At 34.6% G+C, this 14,944-nt stretch overlaps 1 protein-coding gene across 1 annotated transcript; it reads left to right on the forward strand.

Annotated features, from left to right (window-relative positions):
• Positions 1-1,000: 1,000 nt before the first annotated feature.
• Positions 1,001-11,408, forward strand: LOC139863437 (uncharacterized). The gene is made up of 7 exons (XM_071852076.1): positions 1,001-1,183; positions 1,292-1,313; positions 9,692-9,830; positions 9,919-10,014; positions 10,115-10,239; positions 10,865-10,883; positions 10,989-11,408. The coding sequence occupies exons 1-7, from the start codon at positions 1,081-1,083 to the stop codon at positions 11,214-11,216; spliced, it is 732 nt and encodes a 243-aa protein (XP_071708177.1). The 5' UTR covers positions 1,001-1,080; the 3' UTR covers positions 11,217-11,408.
• Positions 11,409-14,944: the final 3,536 nt, after the last annotated feature.

The following is a 14,944-nucleotide window of genomic DNA, read 5'->3' on the forward strand; positions in this document are numbered from 1 at the left end:
TGGTGGTTAAGCCCATTGATGATCTCAAACTGATGTCCAAAAAAATATATAATAGTATACAAACTCATTATTCCCCGAAACTCTATTTTTATAGTTTAACCAATAGATGATGCACCTATTGTTATAATCTATAATATTTGACAACTTAGACTGTCACTTAGAGTCTATATTGAACTTCAGACATGTTTAAAATCCATGGAAATCTGATTATACTATTTCCATGTCATCTCATACTTTTTTTTGTTTAACATACTTATTGACCGGAAGTCTATTCGAAAACAATCTCTCTATCCATAGAATATTGAGTGAGAGAACTTTCTCTACTCTCGGAGTGTATCACTCTGGGTGAAAAAATGACTCATCTTTATTTTAGATAGAGGAAGCGTTATTTATGACTTTTAAACAACATCTAACCAGATATGGATAACTATCAAATATGATAAGAATTAACAATTTAAAATTTAAAATAGACTCAAACTTTTCTTGTAAACTTGCTCCTCACGTTAGTCACGTACATGTTATTGATAGATCATAAATCCACCACAATTATACATGGTAAACTTGTAGAGTACATACACATGCACCATGCATAATTGTAGTGGATATATTAATTTTCGTGTTAGAAAATATCAATGACCCACGTACATGTGTTCCTAACTTTCATATTGTATGTAGCTCTTCTTAATACATCGACCCATACTAATAGCTCCAATATAATTCATTTAATTCAGCCAATGACTTATATAGCCCACCTAATCTAGTCACATCGTTGGGGCAAGGTTCACATGGATCATACCTATATACATAAATAGTTTTTGAGCTAAAACTAGATCTAGACGAATGGTTTTGATTAAATGATGATAATAAATGTGAAACAATATGGAACAAGTCAATTCAATGAATGAATGTACAAATAATAGAGAAACATCGTAGCCTTATATTGAACAAGGAAACCGACTCATCTTAACATTCAAACGACGTTGTTTACTTTTCAGCGTGTAGTATACAAACTTTGAAATTCGAACATATTAAAACCAATACTAACTCTTTCTAGCCTCAATTCAGTTTGTAGAATTAAAAATGGCGGCTTCTCAAGCGAAGTTAGACAAGATGCAAAACCGTCAAAGCTACCGGAATGTTTGGGAAACTGATCTCACGAGAGCAATCATTGCAGATACACCTTGTAAGTTTTATAAATTTATTCATATATAGTTTTGTGTTATTACGAATGATTTCGGATTTAACTCCATTTTAATCTGTCTTATATGTGTTTGTGTGTGATTTGTTGCAGACTGTTGCTTTTCATTATTCTGGTAAGTTCTTCACTTGATTGCAATCATACGGTTTCTATATCTATTTAGGTATTTCATGTTCAAAGAAGTAAAAAAAAAAAAAAAAAAAGTTCATATATTTAAGATTTATTTATTACAACCCTAATAGTTGTAACTAGTGGGGCGACCTGGCATTTGCGCCGGTTCTTCACTTTTGATTAACATTAATTACGTATCTAATAATTTAGAAAGTAACTATTTATTATTTTTTTGTTTTATTTTTCTTTTTGTCGAGGAAGGACTAAAATAGTTATGTGATTGATTTGTAATAAATGTGAAAGTAGTTATTCATCATTTTTTATTTTAGTTTTCGTCTTGTCGAGAGAAAAAACTCAAATGCTCAATCAATAAAGTGAGACGTACGATCGGTACAAACTATTTAATAAAATAGGAAAAGCTACTATATATATATATATATATATATATATATATATATATATATATATATATATATATATATATATATAAGGAGGGAAATTTAGATAATAATAAAGTGAAAAATTATTTGGGTGATTTGTAATAGTAATAATAATAATAGTAATAGTATAATAGTAATAGTAATAATAATAATAGTAATAGTAATAATAATAATAATAATAATAATAATAATAATAATAATAATAATAATAATAATAATAATAATAATAATAATAATAATGAGGAGTTAGTAGATAGCAAAAAAATATGTGGTGGATTTATAGTGGATGAGAGTTTTTGTGGTTAAATGGTAAAAAGTGAAAAGTGTGTGGTAAATTTGTTAAAAATATAAAGATAAGGGTGGTAAAAGTGTGGCCAATTTATAGAAAAGTAAACTTTTGTGGTAGAAGTGTAATAATAATAATAATAATAATGAGGAGTTAGTAGATAGCAAAAAAATATGTGGTGGATTTATAGTGGATGAGAGTTTTTGTGATTAAATGGTAAAAAGTGAAAAGTGTGTGGTAAATTTGTTAAAAATATAAAGATAAGGGTGGTAAAAGTGTGGCCAATTTATAGAAAAGTAAACTTTTGTGGTAGAAGTGTAAAACATATAAAGTTTCCTATTCATTTCTTTTATACCTTTTAGATATAGATATATAATTAATTAATTAATAATTAGGTGTTTTATTTGTATAAAATTGAAATAACCATCACATTCTATATATAACTTCCATTAACAAACAGAATATACTACTTTTTTGTGCACAAATTATTTCTTAAACAATCATAAGGCCAGATTGTCATTAATTTTTTTCATATAAGAATAGATAATACTGCAAAAAATTTAATATTTTAATAATTTTATAAATAGATTGATCATAAAATATACTATTGAGTTATATTTTATTGTCTCTTTAGATTTTAGGTACATGTGCAATTGCATCCTTGCACGCTTCAAAATCGACTTTGACGTATTTAATACGTTGGTTCAACCGCTCTAACATGTTGATGCTTTCAAAAAAAAAAAAAAAAAAAAAAAAAAAAAAAAAAGAAAAAGATATTCAGTGACTAAATCAATAATTTTTTTGAGAGGGTAAAAATTTACTAATAATATCTGAATTATAAAACTGTATAAAACAATATTAAAATGTTAAAATTTTTGTAATAAACGAAGCGACATAATAAATTAAGACGGCTAATATTAACGGGATAGTTAACAACTTCATATTTAGTTACACCCTATTTTAAAAAGTAGTGTTTTTTTTTTTTTTTTTTTTTTTTTTTTTTTTTTTTTTTGGCAAAAAACAAAATTAAATATATAAACATTTCTCACGAAAAAGTAAAAAATGTAACACATACATTACACTTCAAGATGGACTTACAATCCTTTTTGTCCACTTGATAAAAGCCCAACACACATTAAGGGCCATATAACAAACATTCACCAAAAAAATCACAAATAACTATGAAGCTGTGCAACACCAAGAATCGTTACAGTAGCATCCATGGGGAATTTGAGCAAACATGAGAAGCTTTTGCACATCTTTACTTTAACTAGACATTGAATAACTTTTACCTTGATCCGAGCTACTATAACGCCCCAACACTTATTATACTCCATTAAACACCATGTCATTTCTAACAAACCAAATTGCCCAAATTGTAGCCTGGAGCATGATTCGAAACCATTAAAAACAATACCCTCAAATTCTTTCATTTTCAGTTAACAAATAAAAATGAAGGTTGATAAAAGGTGAAAATATTGAACTTGTGACCACTTAGGTTAGGTTAAACGGAAGAGTTTTAGACCATTCAATTACATGATACGGAGTATATTTGAGATGATACGGAGTATATATATGCTTATCCTACACATTTTTAGCTTCTCTCCTTTTTTTTTGGGTTTTAAAATTGATTATTAATTATTATTTTGTAATTATTTTAGTTTCTGCTAGTTCATCTGTAGGTCAAATTTTTTTTTTTTTTTTTTTTTTTTTTTTTTTAAAGCAACAAACTTTGTATTACTATAAGAACTGTACATATTGAACCATATACACTTGGGCTTCCAGCCCCACTCTTCTGTACATACAAACACGCTAATAAACACCTAAACTACAATCTGAAAAGCTCGACATATGTTGGAGCTAATCGGTTTGTGTGTCCCACATCGGATATGGAAAGAACTAAATGTACATATATAAGTCCATGAGAACCTCCCTCTACCACCAATTGGTTTTAGAGAAATGTGGAACTCATGAGCTTATATGTTGTACATGGTGGTGGACCTTAATCGATCCTACAAATGGTATCAGAGCGGGTGGCACGGGTGTAATCATTGTGGCAGCAGCGGCTCATATCGGGGTGACTGTGGACGTGACCAGGGGAAGAGGTCGGATGTCCGGGAAAAGTCGAGATGTAAATGAACGGGTTCGGGGTAGAAAGCTACGTTATATGATACGAGTGCATGAACAAACCGATTAAGGGGGTGATTGTTGGAGCTAATCGGTTTGTGTGTCCCACATCGGATATGGAAAGAACTAAATGTGCATATATAAGTCCATGAGAACCTCCCTCTACCACCAATTGGTTTTAGAGAAATGTGGAACTCATGAGCTTATATGTTGTACATGGTGGTGGACCTTAAACGATCCTTCAACATATAGCAGCAAAAACATGCACACGAAAAAACATTACCACTTAGACATATTATTGATGCTACCGAACAGACTGTGACACTAACCGGTGCCTGCACGCGAAATCAGCCCTGAAGGAGAAAATCTACATGTTGAAGGATCGAGAAACCACTGTTGCCAGTCGAAGTTGCATCTCTTGGACCTTCTAGTAACCCACTCGAAACTTTTGCTTTGAATTTCGCTTAGAATAACCGAGCACGGAGAAGGATCTTTACCGAAGACTTTCTTATTACGATTTTTCCATATCAAATAGCCGGTGACCCATTTGACCGCTTGCCAAAAAGACCCATTGCCATTCGAATAGGATAATGGGCTAACTTCTTTAAACACCTCATTTAAGGAGAAAATTGAGACGTTACCTAGCTTCCACCATTGAAAGACCCGAGACCATATATCCATAGCACTTTTACAAAAGATGATAGCATGATCAATCGATTCTAAATCATCGTCGCACATCGGACACCTTACCGAGTCGAGGTCAATACCTTTCTTATCAATCTCAACCCGGGTTGGAATCCTTTTTCGAAGCGTTCTCCAAAAAAAGATTTCAATTTTCCTTGGAAGTAAATTGTTTCGAATAGTTTCATGAGGTTGAAAAGAATTATGTAGTACCTTTTCATCGATAATAGACGACATCACACAACTTTTGAAACACCCACTGTCATCTAGCTTCCATTTCCAGCAGTCTGCTTCAGATAACCCGAAGGGAACCGAAGTTACATCATCCTGCAGTTGTTCCAGCTCGCTAAGACCCCTACCAATCACAGCCCGCGTCCATTGCCAAGAAAAACATAAACCCGAATCCATCTTACGCACTCTATCACCCACACAGACTCCCTTAGAAGACTCTAATTGGTATAGTCTTGGATACCGATCTTTGAGTTTATGATTACCTGTCCAACAATCTTCCCAAAATAAAGTATCCCTACCGTTCCCGATTACTTTCACAAACGAATCAGTGAAGTTCAGTTCAAGGTTAGATAACGTAGAACCAACACGAATAATATACGACCAAACCGAATTTGAACTACCATTGAAAGTACTCCCCAGCCCACCCTCCCGCCCATATATACTCTTGATTATGCTCACCCAATAAGCATCACTTTCCACCCGAAAACGCCACCACCACTTGCTTAGTAGGGCCAAACTTTTTGCTTTTAAAGAGCCAATGTTTAAACCCCCCGCCCCATAAGGAACAAGTAAATCGTCCCATTTAACCCAAGCCATTTTGTTATTATCCCCCGACCCGCCCCAAAAGAACTTACGACGTAAACCTTCAAGGAGATTGATGGCACAAGAAGGAGCTCGGAAGAGAGAGAAGTAATACAACGGCAGGCTTGAGAGTACAGATTTAATAATGGTTAACCTTCCACCGAACGACATAGACCTCGACTTCCAACCCGCGAAACGTTTATTAAATTTCTCCACCACCGGATTCCAATCATTCATCCTGTTCATATTTAGACCCACCGGCATGCCAAGATAGGTAAATGGCAGTGAACCCCAAGAACATCCTAACCTTAAAGCAGCTTCCTCGTTCTCATTTTGATTTACTCCAATCCCATAAAAAGTACTTTTCGAATAGTTAACCCTTAAACCCGATGTTCGTTCAAAACAATCCAGCACCTTCATCACATTTCGAGCATTTCTCATTCCCCATTTTCCAATAAAGATCGTGTCATCTGCGTATTGTAAATGGGAAAGGATTACTTTATTCAACCCGATTTCTACTCCTTTGATGTATCCCAGATTACACGCGGTTTTAGCAAGGATATTCAATCCTTCTCCAGCTATTAAAAATAAGAATGGAGAGAGCGGATCACCCTGTCTAATTCCTCTTTCTAATGTGAATTCAGGCGTGGGTGATCCATTAACAAGTATCGAAACCGATGCCGATTTGAAACATGTCCCAATCCATTTTCTCCATCTCAATCCAAACCCCATCAATCTCAACACGTCTAACAAATATTCCCAATTCACACTATCAAACGCTTTCTCGAAATCAATTTTGAAGATAAAACTCTTTTGTTTCCTTTTCTTTAAATCCGCAACCGCTTCGTTTAAGATGAGAGCGCCATCAATGATTGATCTCCCTTTGCTAAAAGCACTTTGTTCCGACCCAATCAATTTAGGAATGACACCCTTGATTCGATCCGCCAAAATCTTGGAGATGATCTTGTAGTATGCTCCTATTAAGCTGACAGGCCTATAGTCACCAAGCCCGGATGGATCTTTTCTTTTAGGAATTAATGTGACAAATGAGGCGTTGCATCCCCTGGAAATTTCACACTTGTCCCAAAACCACGTAATGGCATCCATCAGATCCCCTTTTATTAGCGGCCAAAATCTTTTAAAGAACTTGAAGTTAAAACCGTCCGGACCTGGGGCTTTCGATCCACCGCAATTCTTTATGGCATCTAGAACTTCTGACTCAAGAAAGCGGGACTCCAATTTGCTTGCTTCATCTGGAGATAAACTATTCAGGAATGGGTTGTTAAAACGAGGTCTATTGACACCATTCTCCGAGAATAAATTCTTAAAATGTCGAAAAACTTCCCCTTTTATTAAGTCAGGATCCTCCTGCCATAACCCATTTATATATAAACCTCTTATATTATTTTTACTCTCTCTTCGCTTGATCGCATTATGAAAGAACTTGGTATTCTCGTCTCCTTCAAGATCCCATTTTATCCTCGCTTTTTGTTTAAGCATCCTATTTTTAGCCGCGTTCAGCTCCAACCAACGACTTCTCGAATCTAGCCATTTTCCCCGATCATCATCATTTAAATCCTCATTCTCCGCTTTTAATTCCCACTGATGTACCTCTTCTTTTAATTTTTTTATATCCGAATCAATCGTCCCGAATGCCTTTGTACTCAAATTTTTGAGAGCCAATCTTACATTTTTTTAGTTTTTCATGAAGCACATATCAGGTCTCTTGCTCTCAACCCTAACATTCCACGCATCTTCCACAATACTATCGACATCAGTTAGATCAAACCACTCATCAAAAACTCTTATAGGTTTCGGGCCAAAATCCACATCTTTATCGCATAAGATTATCGGACAATGATCCGATAGGTTTCTATCCAATGCCACCATAGATAGATCTCCCCACATACTTACGAATTTTTCAGAAACAAGGAAACGATCAAGCTTACTATATTTAATCCCGTTATCGCATATCCTAGTGAATTTCCTTCAAACCAGTGGGACTTCAATCAACCTAGTGCTATCAATGAACCTATTGAAACGAGCAGCTTTCCTTTCGTGGAATTGGCTATTTTTTCTCTCATCCATACTCCTTACCTCATTGAAATCACCACAAAAAACCCACGCCACATCACCATACTCCATTAGACCTAAACTGGTCCACATCTCCTTCTTTTTATCGTCACTATGCGGCCCGTAAACATTGACAATTATCGTTTCACAATTATGACCTTTCCAATTACCTTTAATTGCTAAAAAATAATCTCTCTCAACAGCTTGGTTAACTACAAATGCATTAGTATCCCAAATCAACAACATTCCCCCCGATCTGCCTATTGCTTCTTTCTGAATGAATCTGAAATCTTTCGAGCCCCACAAAAACTCTACCCAATTATCCCCGACCAGGCCACATTTAGTTTCCTGAACCGCAATAATATCGGCCCTCGACTGATTACAAATCTCCTTAAACCACTTCACTTTACCTTCCTGTTTGAATCCTCGAATATTAAGTGATACTATCTTCATTAAAATAATAAAACGTACCGAAAGGGGATGAGCAGACTACTGTTGGGCAGAATTGCCCCAATTCAGACCCAATTCTCTTGCAAAATCCTCCAATTGGACACTATCTTCTGACTTTGAGCTCACTCGATTTTTTGATTTTGATTTTGAGTTCTTAGCTGCAAAACCTCGATTCTTTGAACTTTATTTGGATTTTATGCCCTTATTATTTTGCATCATCCTCTTACGAAGATGAAGACCTCTCGCTAAATCCTTCGCATAACCAATTCGAGATGACCCCTTCCAGCTACCCACTTTCTTCCAAATCTGCTCACTTTGTGGCTTCTGTTGTGACCTAGAATTACCCTTCATACTCGCTGGAGCTTCATCTCCCATCGATTGATTTACACTTCGCTGTTCTTTCCTAGTACTCAACTCCGATGAATTGTGTTCCTCTCTGAAAAAATCTTGCCCCAGGACCTCGTTTAGATCGTTCGGTTGTTCTACTTCTCTTTTATTGAACGTATCCTCTATAATTTCTATATCCTCTTCGATATCCCTATTATTTCCTTCAACTGGATACTCCTGTTGCACACCCGAATTGAATTTCTTTTCTACCGGGCCATTTACCATTGCTTCAAAGCCCATTGAACTTTCAATGTTTGCCATCTGTTCAGGCCCATTATTATCATTATTATAATTACCCACCTTCTCTTCCATTTGGGCCGTCATACCTGGCCCAACACCAGAATTAATCTTGTTATCATTATCCACCTTATCATTATTACCCGAATCAATTTCCTCTGCCCCAAGTTTTAAATTAACCACTTCTTCCTCGCGTGCGCCGTCTTTGAAAACAGAGTCTTTTGGCGTATTGTCAGTCTTGTTATTGGGGATTGGTCCACCATGATTTCTGCAGAAGGACTCTTCAGTTTCCATGGATTTTGAACGGATGATTTCTTCAATCTTTTCGTCTTCCAGAATCTGATCTCCCATCTCCTTGTCATCATCGGAATCTTCATCATCATCGGAGACTGAATCTGAATCCCACTCACTTGTGATTTCATCTTCCATGTCGATCTCCACTATATCGCTGACTTCCTCGATAACTTTAACATAGAACACTGTATCCCCAGCTTTGACCCTGACCGTATCATTAATCAGTTCGTATCCTAATAGTTTAACCATTACCCTTCCAATTTTGAGATTTTGATTGCCTTCTAGTTTACAGTTGCTTAGCTCCAATATCGGACCATACCACCCTGTGATTTTTTTGAACGTATTCTCCGTCCAGTACTTGGCTGGTACCCCAATCACACTTACCCACGATAATCTTCCAGAGTGTCGGTGTTTTGGTTCCCATTTTCTTAGGTTTTTCATCCATCTTTTGATGTTGTGGTTTTCGTTATTTAGTATGTTCTTCACAGCATCTTCTGAGTCACAAACAATCATTATCTCGAAACCTCCCAGATACTTGATCTCTCTGTAGGTCAAATTATTTTCTTTTATTTTATTTTTGATTAAAAATGGCAGTGGACCGTGTGTATCATACTTGCTCCGTAAGCGAGCTCTGTATAATGACATGTCAAGATATACCTGTTGTGCCGGATATATGCCATGTAGTGGAAAATGTGGTGAAAGTAAGTGTCCTGAATTATGCCTTTGCACAGAGGTAAGCACATATCTCTAAAGTATCAATAACTCATTTCTATATTTTTGCTTGTAACATGACTAACATTGGTTAATTTCTAAAATTTTAGGTGTTTTGTTGCTTTGGGAATTCAGTAGCATCAACTCGTTTTCTATTGCAGGATGAATTCAACATACAAACTACTCAATGTGATAATTGCATCATTGTAATATATTCTTATATAAATTAAATTCTTTTATGTCTTTGGTCTTTAAGTTTAATACTTGACATTAGTTACTTAAAAGTTTGTTTTACTTCTGTTAAAGGGATTCATGTTTTGCCTTCAACAACTAGCATGTATATTCTCAATTGTTGCTTGTCTTGTTCGAAATGATGAACTTAGTGATGCATCTGAGGCGCTCAATTGCTTAGCCGACATGGTTTACTGCACGTGAGTATTATCAATATATAACTTCTTATATTATATTATATTTTACCATACACTAAAATATAAGGGAATTGATATTTCCAAACTTGTTTTTGATAGATTCACACAAATTTACTAAACTACCCTCAATGATGTGTTATGTAAATTTTTCATTTCAAATTATTGGAGGGTATAACTGAAAAATAACAACATATATGTGTGGATCTATCAAAATCATGTTTGGAAATATCACCTCCCATGTAAACACTATGACTAATAATTGATGACGCCAGCTTATGTCATCAATTATTACCTTTTTAAATACTTTTTTTTTTTCCTCGGAAAATACTAAATTACCATATACTAAATGTAAACCTTATGAATAGTAAATGATGACGTCAGCTGACGTTATTACTTATTATTTTTGTAATTTTTCACAATAAAATATCATATACTAAAATCTAAACACTATGAATAGTAAATGATGATGTTAGCTGATGTCATCATTTATTTTTTTGTAATTTTTTATTTTATTTTTCTCAAAAAAAGAAAACAAAATTTACCGTATCACAAAACGCGGACTTATTCAACTCGTTTATACATCAAAATGGTCTTTTACTAACGTGTTTATTTTAATATCCGCTTACAGGGTTTGTGCGTGCATGCAGGTATATCTTATTTTCCACCATTTTAATTTTTAAACATATATTATATAGTAGTTTAAAATTCAATTTCGGAACTCTATTCGATGTAAACTTAATAATTATTTGCAGACACAACACAAGGTTGAAATGGACAAACGAGATGGTAATCTTGGATCACAACCAATGACTGTGCCTCATGCTCAGCAAATGTCAAGGTTTGATCAGCCACTTCCTCCACACGTGGCGTATGGGCCACCAGCATCCGGTGGTTATCCACCTGGATCACCACCACCGCCAGCTCAAGGTTACCCACCTACCGCCTATCCTTCACATGGCTATCCAACTCCAAGTTACTAGAGGTAAATGCATTCGTGGTGTAGATCCATCATTTTTCAATGGCAGGTTAATAGGTCAAAGCACATAGAGTTATATACAGTAATATAGTTTTGAATTATGTTAGTGAGACTAGTGCTTATGGTTTATACTCCGTATATTACTATATATTGGTACATGAATAAGATTGCATGCTTCATGAAACTAAGTTTAAACGTGTTATGTATTATATTCTTTGTTCCCCCACACGCTGGACAAAAACGTGTGATTTGGATACGATTCTATCTTGTAGAGCATGATATATTTAGTTATTATTGCGGGAATTTTATTATACAAACAGGAACGTGAGTTCGGGTGATAAAATTACGTACAAGCTAGATCCACAGAAGACATAAGAACATTAAATTGTCATGGCAACAGTGGATAACAGATCCAAGATCGGTGGGTTCATTTGGTTTTACTCGTACGGGTGTTGGCTAAAGTACCGCACTTATTTTTATTATCAGACACAATCGATCTGATATGAATTGTATATAACTCTGTGTTCGTGAAAAATATGCATTCGAGCTATGAAATTTTGTACCATTTGGCTCATTGAAGGTCTTGCATCTCTATCTTCTTCTGCACATTGTAAAGCGATTTTCACAACGTTTTTCGACGTTCTTGAATCATATCCATTGCACGTCTTAATATCCACAATTTTATCACTGCCATTATGATCACTCATGTTACGAACCTTTTCCCTGCACTCGATCAACCTTTGGTCTCTCCCATTAATTTCTGTTGGTGATTTTAGCACTCCATCCGTCCCATATTAATAATTCACACGCAAAAAACACACAGTTTAAGGAAATGTCAAAAAGGTATTGTGCATTCGGTTTACTTTTCAGCTTACCATTACTTTTTCTTTCTCTTTTAATCCTAAACACTTACATTAAGGGCATAATAGAACTTTACCTTATTATTTTTATCTATATATGAAAGTGGATTATTAATTTGGGACAGCCCAAAATGGAATACTAGACTATCAATATGGGACGGAGCGAGTATCCTAACAATTATTCTTGTTAATTAAGATTTAATTGAAAGAAAGAGTTGAATTGTTATACTTACAAACGTGTTTGAAGGGTGTGGAGTGCACACTCATAAGAGATGACTAGATACTATCGCAAAAATTGCAGGGTCAAGCTCCCCTTTGAGGGTTCCAAGGGGCAGAACCTGAGCGGGCTCCAAGGGGCAGTGCCCCTGGTTGGGGTCCCGCTCCCAAGTGAGCGACGAGGGTCGAGGGGAAGCCGCCCTCGTGGGGTCGAGGGGCAGCGTCTCGCGTCATAAAATTTTATCCACTGTATGTTTAATCGAAAAGTTTTCTGCCAACGTGAAATGTCCCGTTCATATTGATTATAAACGTTCCATATTAATTGATTTCGTTGCGAGGTTTTGACCTCTATATGAGAAGTTTTTCAAAGACTGCATTCGTTTTTAAAACAAACCATAACCTTTATTTTATCGACAAGGTTAAAAAGACACCACCTAGATTATCCAGAAATGATAATCTAACAAATATCACACTTACACACTACCAATACATATTGGTTTACAAATATTAATATGTTACAACAAAATAAATCTCGAATGCAGTTTTAAACAATATTATACAAACATGCTGATACCAAATCTTGTCCATAATATAGCATGCAACAGCGGAAGATCTTAATAATCACCTAAGAATAAACATGCTTTAAACGTCAACAAAAATGTTGGTGAGTTATAGGTTTAACCTATATATTTATCAAATCATAATAATAGACCACAAGATTTCATATTTCAATATACATCCCATACATAGAGATAAAAATCATTCATATGGTGAACACCTGGTAACCGACCTTAACAAGATGCATATAGAATATCCCCTATCATTCCGGGACTCCCTTCGGACATGATAAATTCGAAGTACTAAAGCATCCGGTACTTTGGATGGGGTTTGTTGAACCCAATAGATCTATCTTTAGGATTCGCGTCAATTAGGGTGTCTGTTCCCTAATTCTTAGATTACCAGACTAAAAATGGGCATATTCGGTATAATAATTTAACCATAGAATGTAGTTTCACGTACTTGTGTCTATTTTGTAAAACATTTATAAACTGCTTGTGTTCTCATCCCAAAAATGTTAGATTTAAAAAGTGGGACTATAACTCACTTTCACAGATTTTTACTTCGTCGGGAAGTAAGACTTGGCCACGGGTTGATTCACGAACCTATAACAAATATGTACATATATATATCAAAGTATGATCAAAATATAATTATAACATTTTTATTACGTTTTAATGACTTGGGTGTGTTAAGTCAGCAGTCCTCGTTAGTAACCTACAACTAGTTGTCCACAGTTAGATGTACAGAAATAAAGCAATATATTTTATCTCGAATCAATCCACGACCTCGTGTATACAAGTCTCAGGCTAGATCACAACTCAAAGTATATATAATATTTTAGAATCAACCTCAACCCTGTATAGCTAACTCCAACATTACTACATATTGAGTGTCTATGGTTATTCTGAAATATATATAGATGGGTCGATATGATATGTCAAAACATTGTATTCGTGTCTATGGTATCCCAAGATTACATCATATATGTTGGAATACATGTATAATACAATATGAGTTAGCTAGGATATGATTAATATAGATTTGTTACCAATTTTCATGTAGCTACAACAAGCAAAATTATCCAATCTTGTTTTACCCATAACTTCTTCGTTTTAAATCCGTTTTGAGTGATTCAAGTTGATATGGTTTCATATTGAACTTAAGTTTATGAATCTAAACAGAAAAAGCATAAGTTTATAGTTGGAAATATAGGTTACAAGTCATTTTTGTAAAGGTAGTCATTTCAGTCGAAAGAACGACGTCTAGATGACCATTTGGAAAACATACTTCCACTTTGAGTTTAACCATGATTTTTGGATATAGTTTCATGTTCATAAGAAAAATCATTTTCCCAGAAGAACAACTTTTAAATCAAAGTTTATCATAGTTTTTAATTAACTAACCCAAAACAGCCCGCGGTGTTACTACGACGGCGTATATTCGGTTTTACGGTGTTTTTCATGTTTTCAGGTTTTAAATCATTAATTTAGCATATCATATAGATATAGAACATGTGTTTAGTTGATTTTAAAAGTCAAGTTAGAAGGATTAACTTTTGTTTGCGAACACGTTTAGAATTAACTAAACTATGTTCTAGTGATTACAAGTTTAAACCTTCGAATAAGGTAGTTTTATATATATGAATTGAATGATGTTATGAACACCATTACTACCTCAGGTTTTGTGGATAAACCTAATGGAAATAAGAAAAATAGATCTAGCTTCAAAGGATCCTTGGATGGCTTGAAAATTCTTGAAGCAAAATCATGACACGAAAACAAGTTCAAGTAAGATTTCAACTCAAAATAAGACTGTTAAAGTTATAGAAATTGAATCAAAGTTTGAATATGAGTATTACCTTATATTAGAAATATATCTTAATTTAAATAAGAAAGATTTCTTGAGGTTATATGATCACTCAAAGTGGATTTGTAAGATTGGAAGTAAGCTAGCAAACTTGGAAGTGTTGTTGGTGTGTTCTTGAGTAGTTGTTTTATAACTTGGTTTATGTATGGATTTATGAACTAGATTGAGCTAGATTTTGATGAAGATGATGAAGAACACTTAGAACAATGGAAGAACACTTGAGAGAGAT

The sequence above is a fragment of the Rutidosis leptorrhynchoides genome, chromosome 1 (assembly GCF_046630445.1).
Source record: "Rutidosis leptorrhynchoides isolate AG116_Rl617_1_P2 chromosome 1, CSIRO_AGI_Rlap_v1, whole genome shotgun sequence".
Lineage (NCBI taxonomy): Eukaryota > Viridiplantae > Streptophyta > Magnoliopsida > Asterales > Asteraceae > Rutidosis > Rutidosis leptorrhynchoides.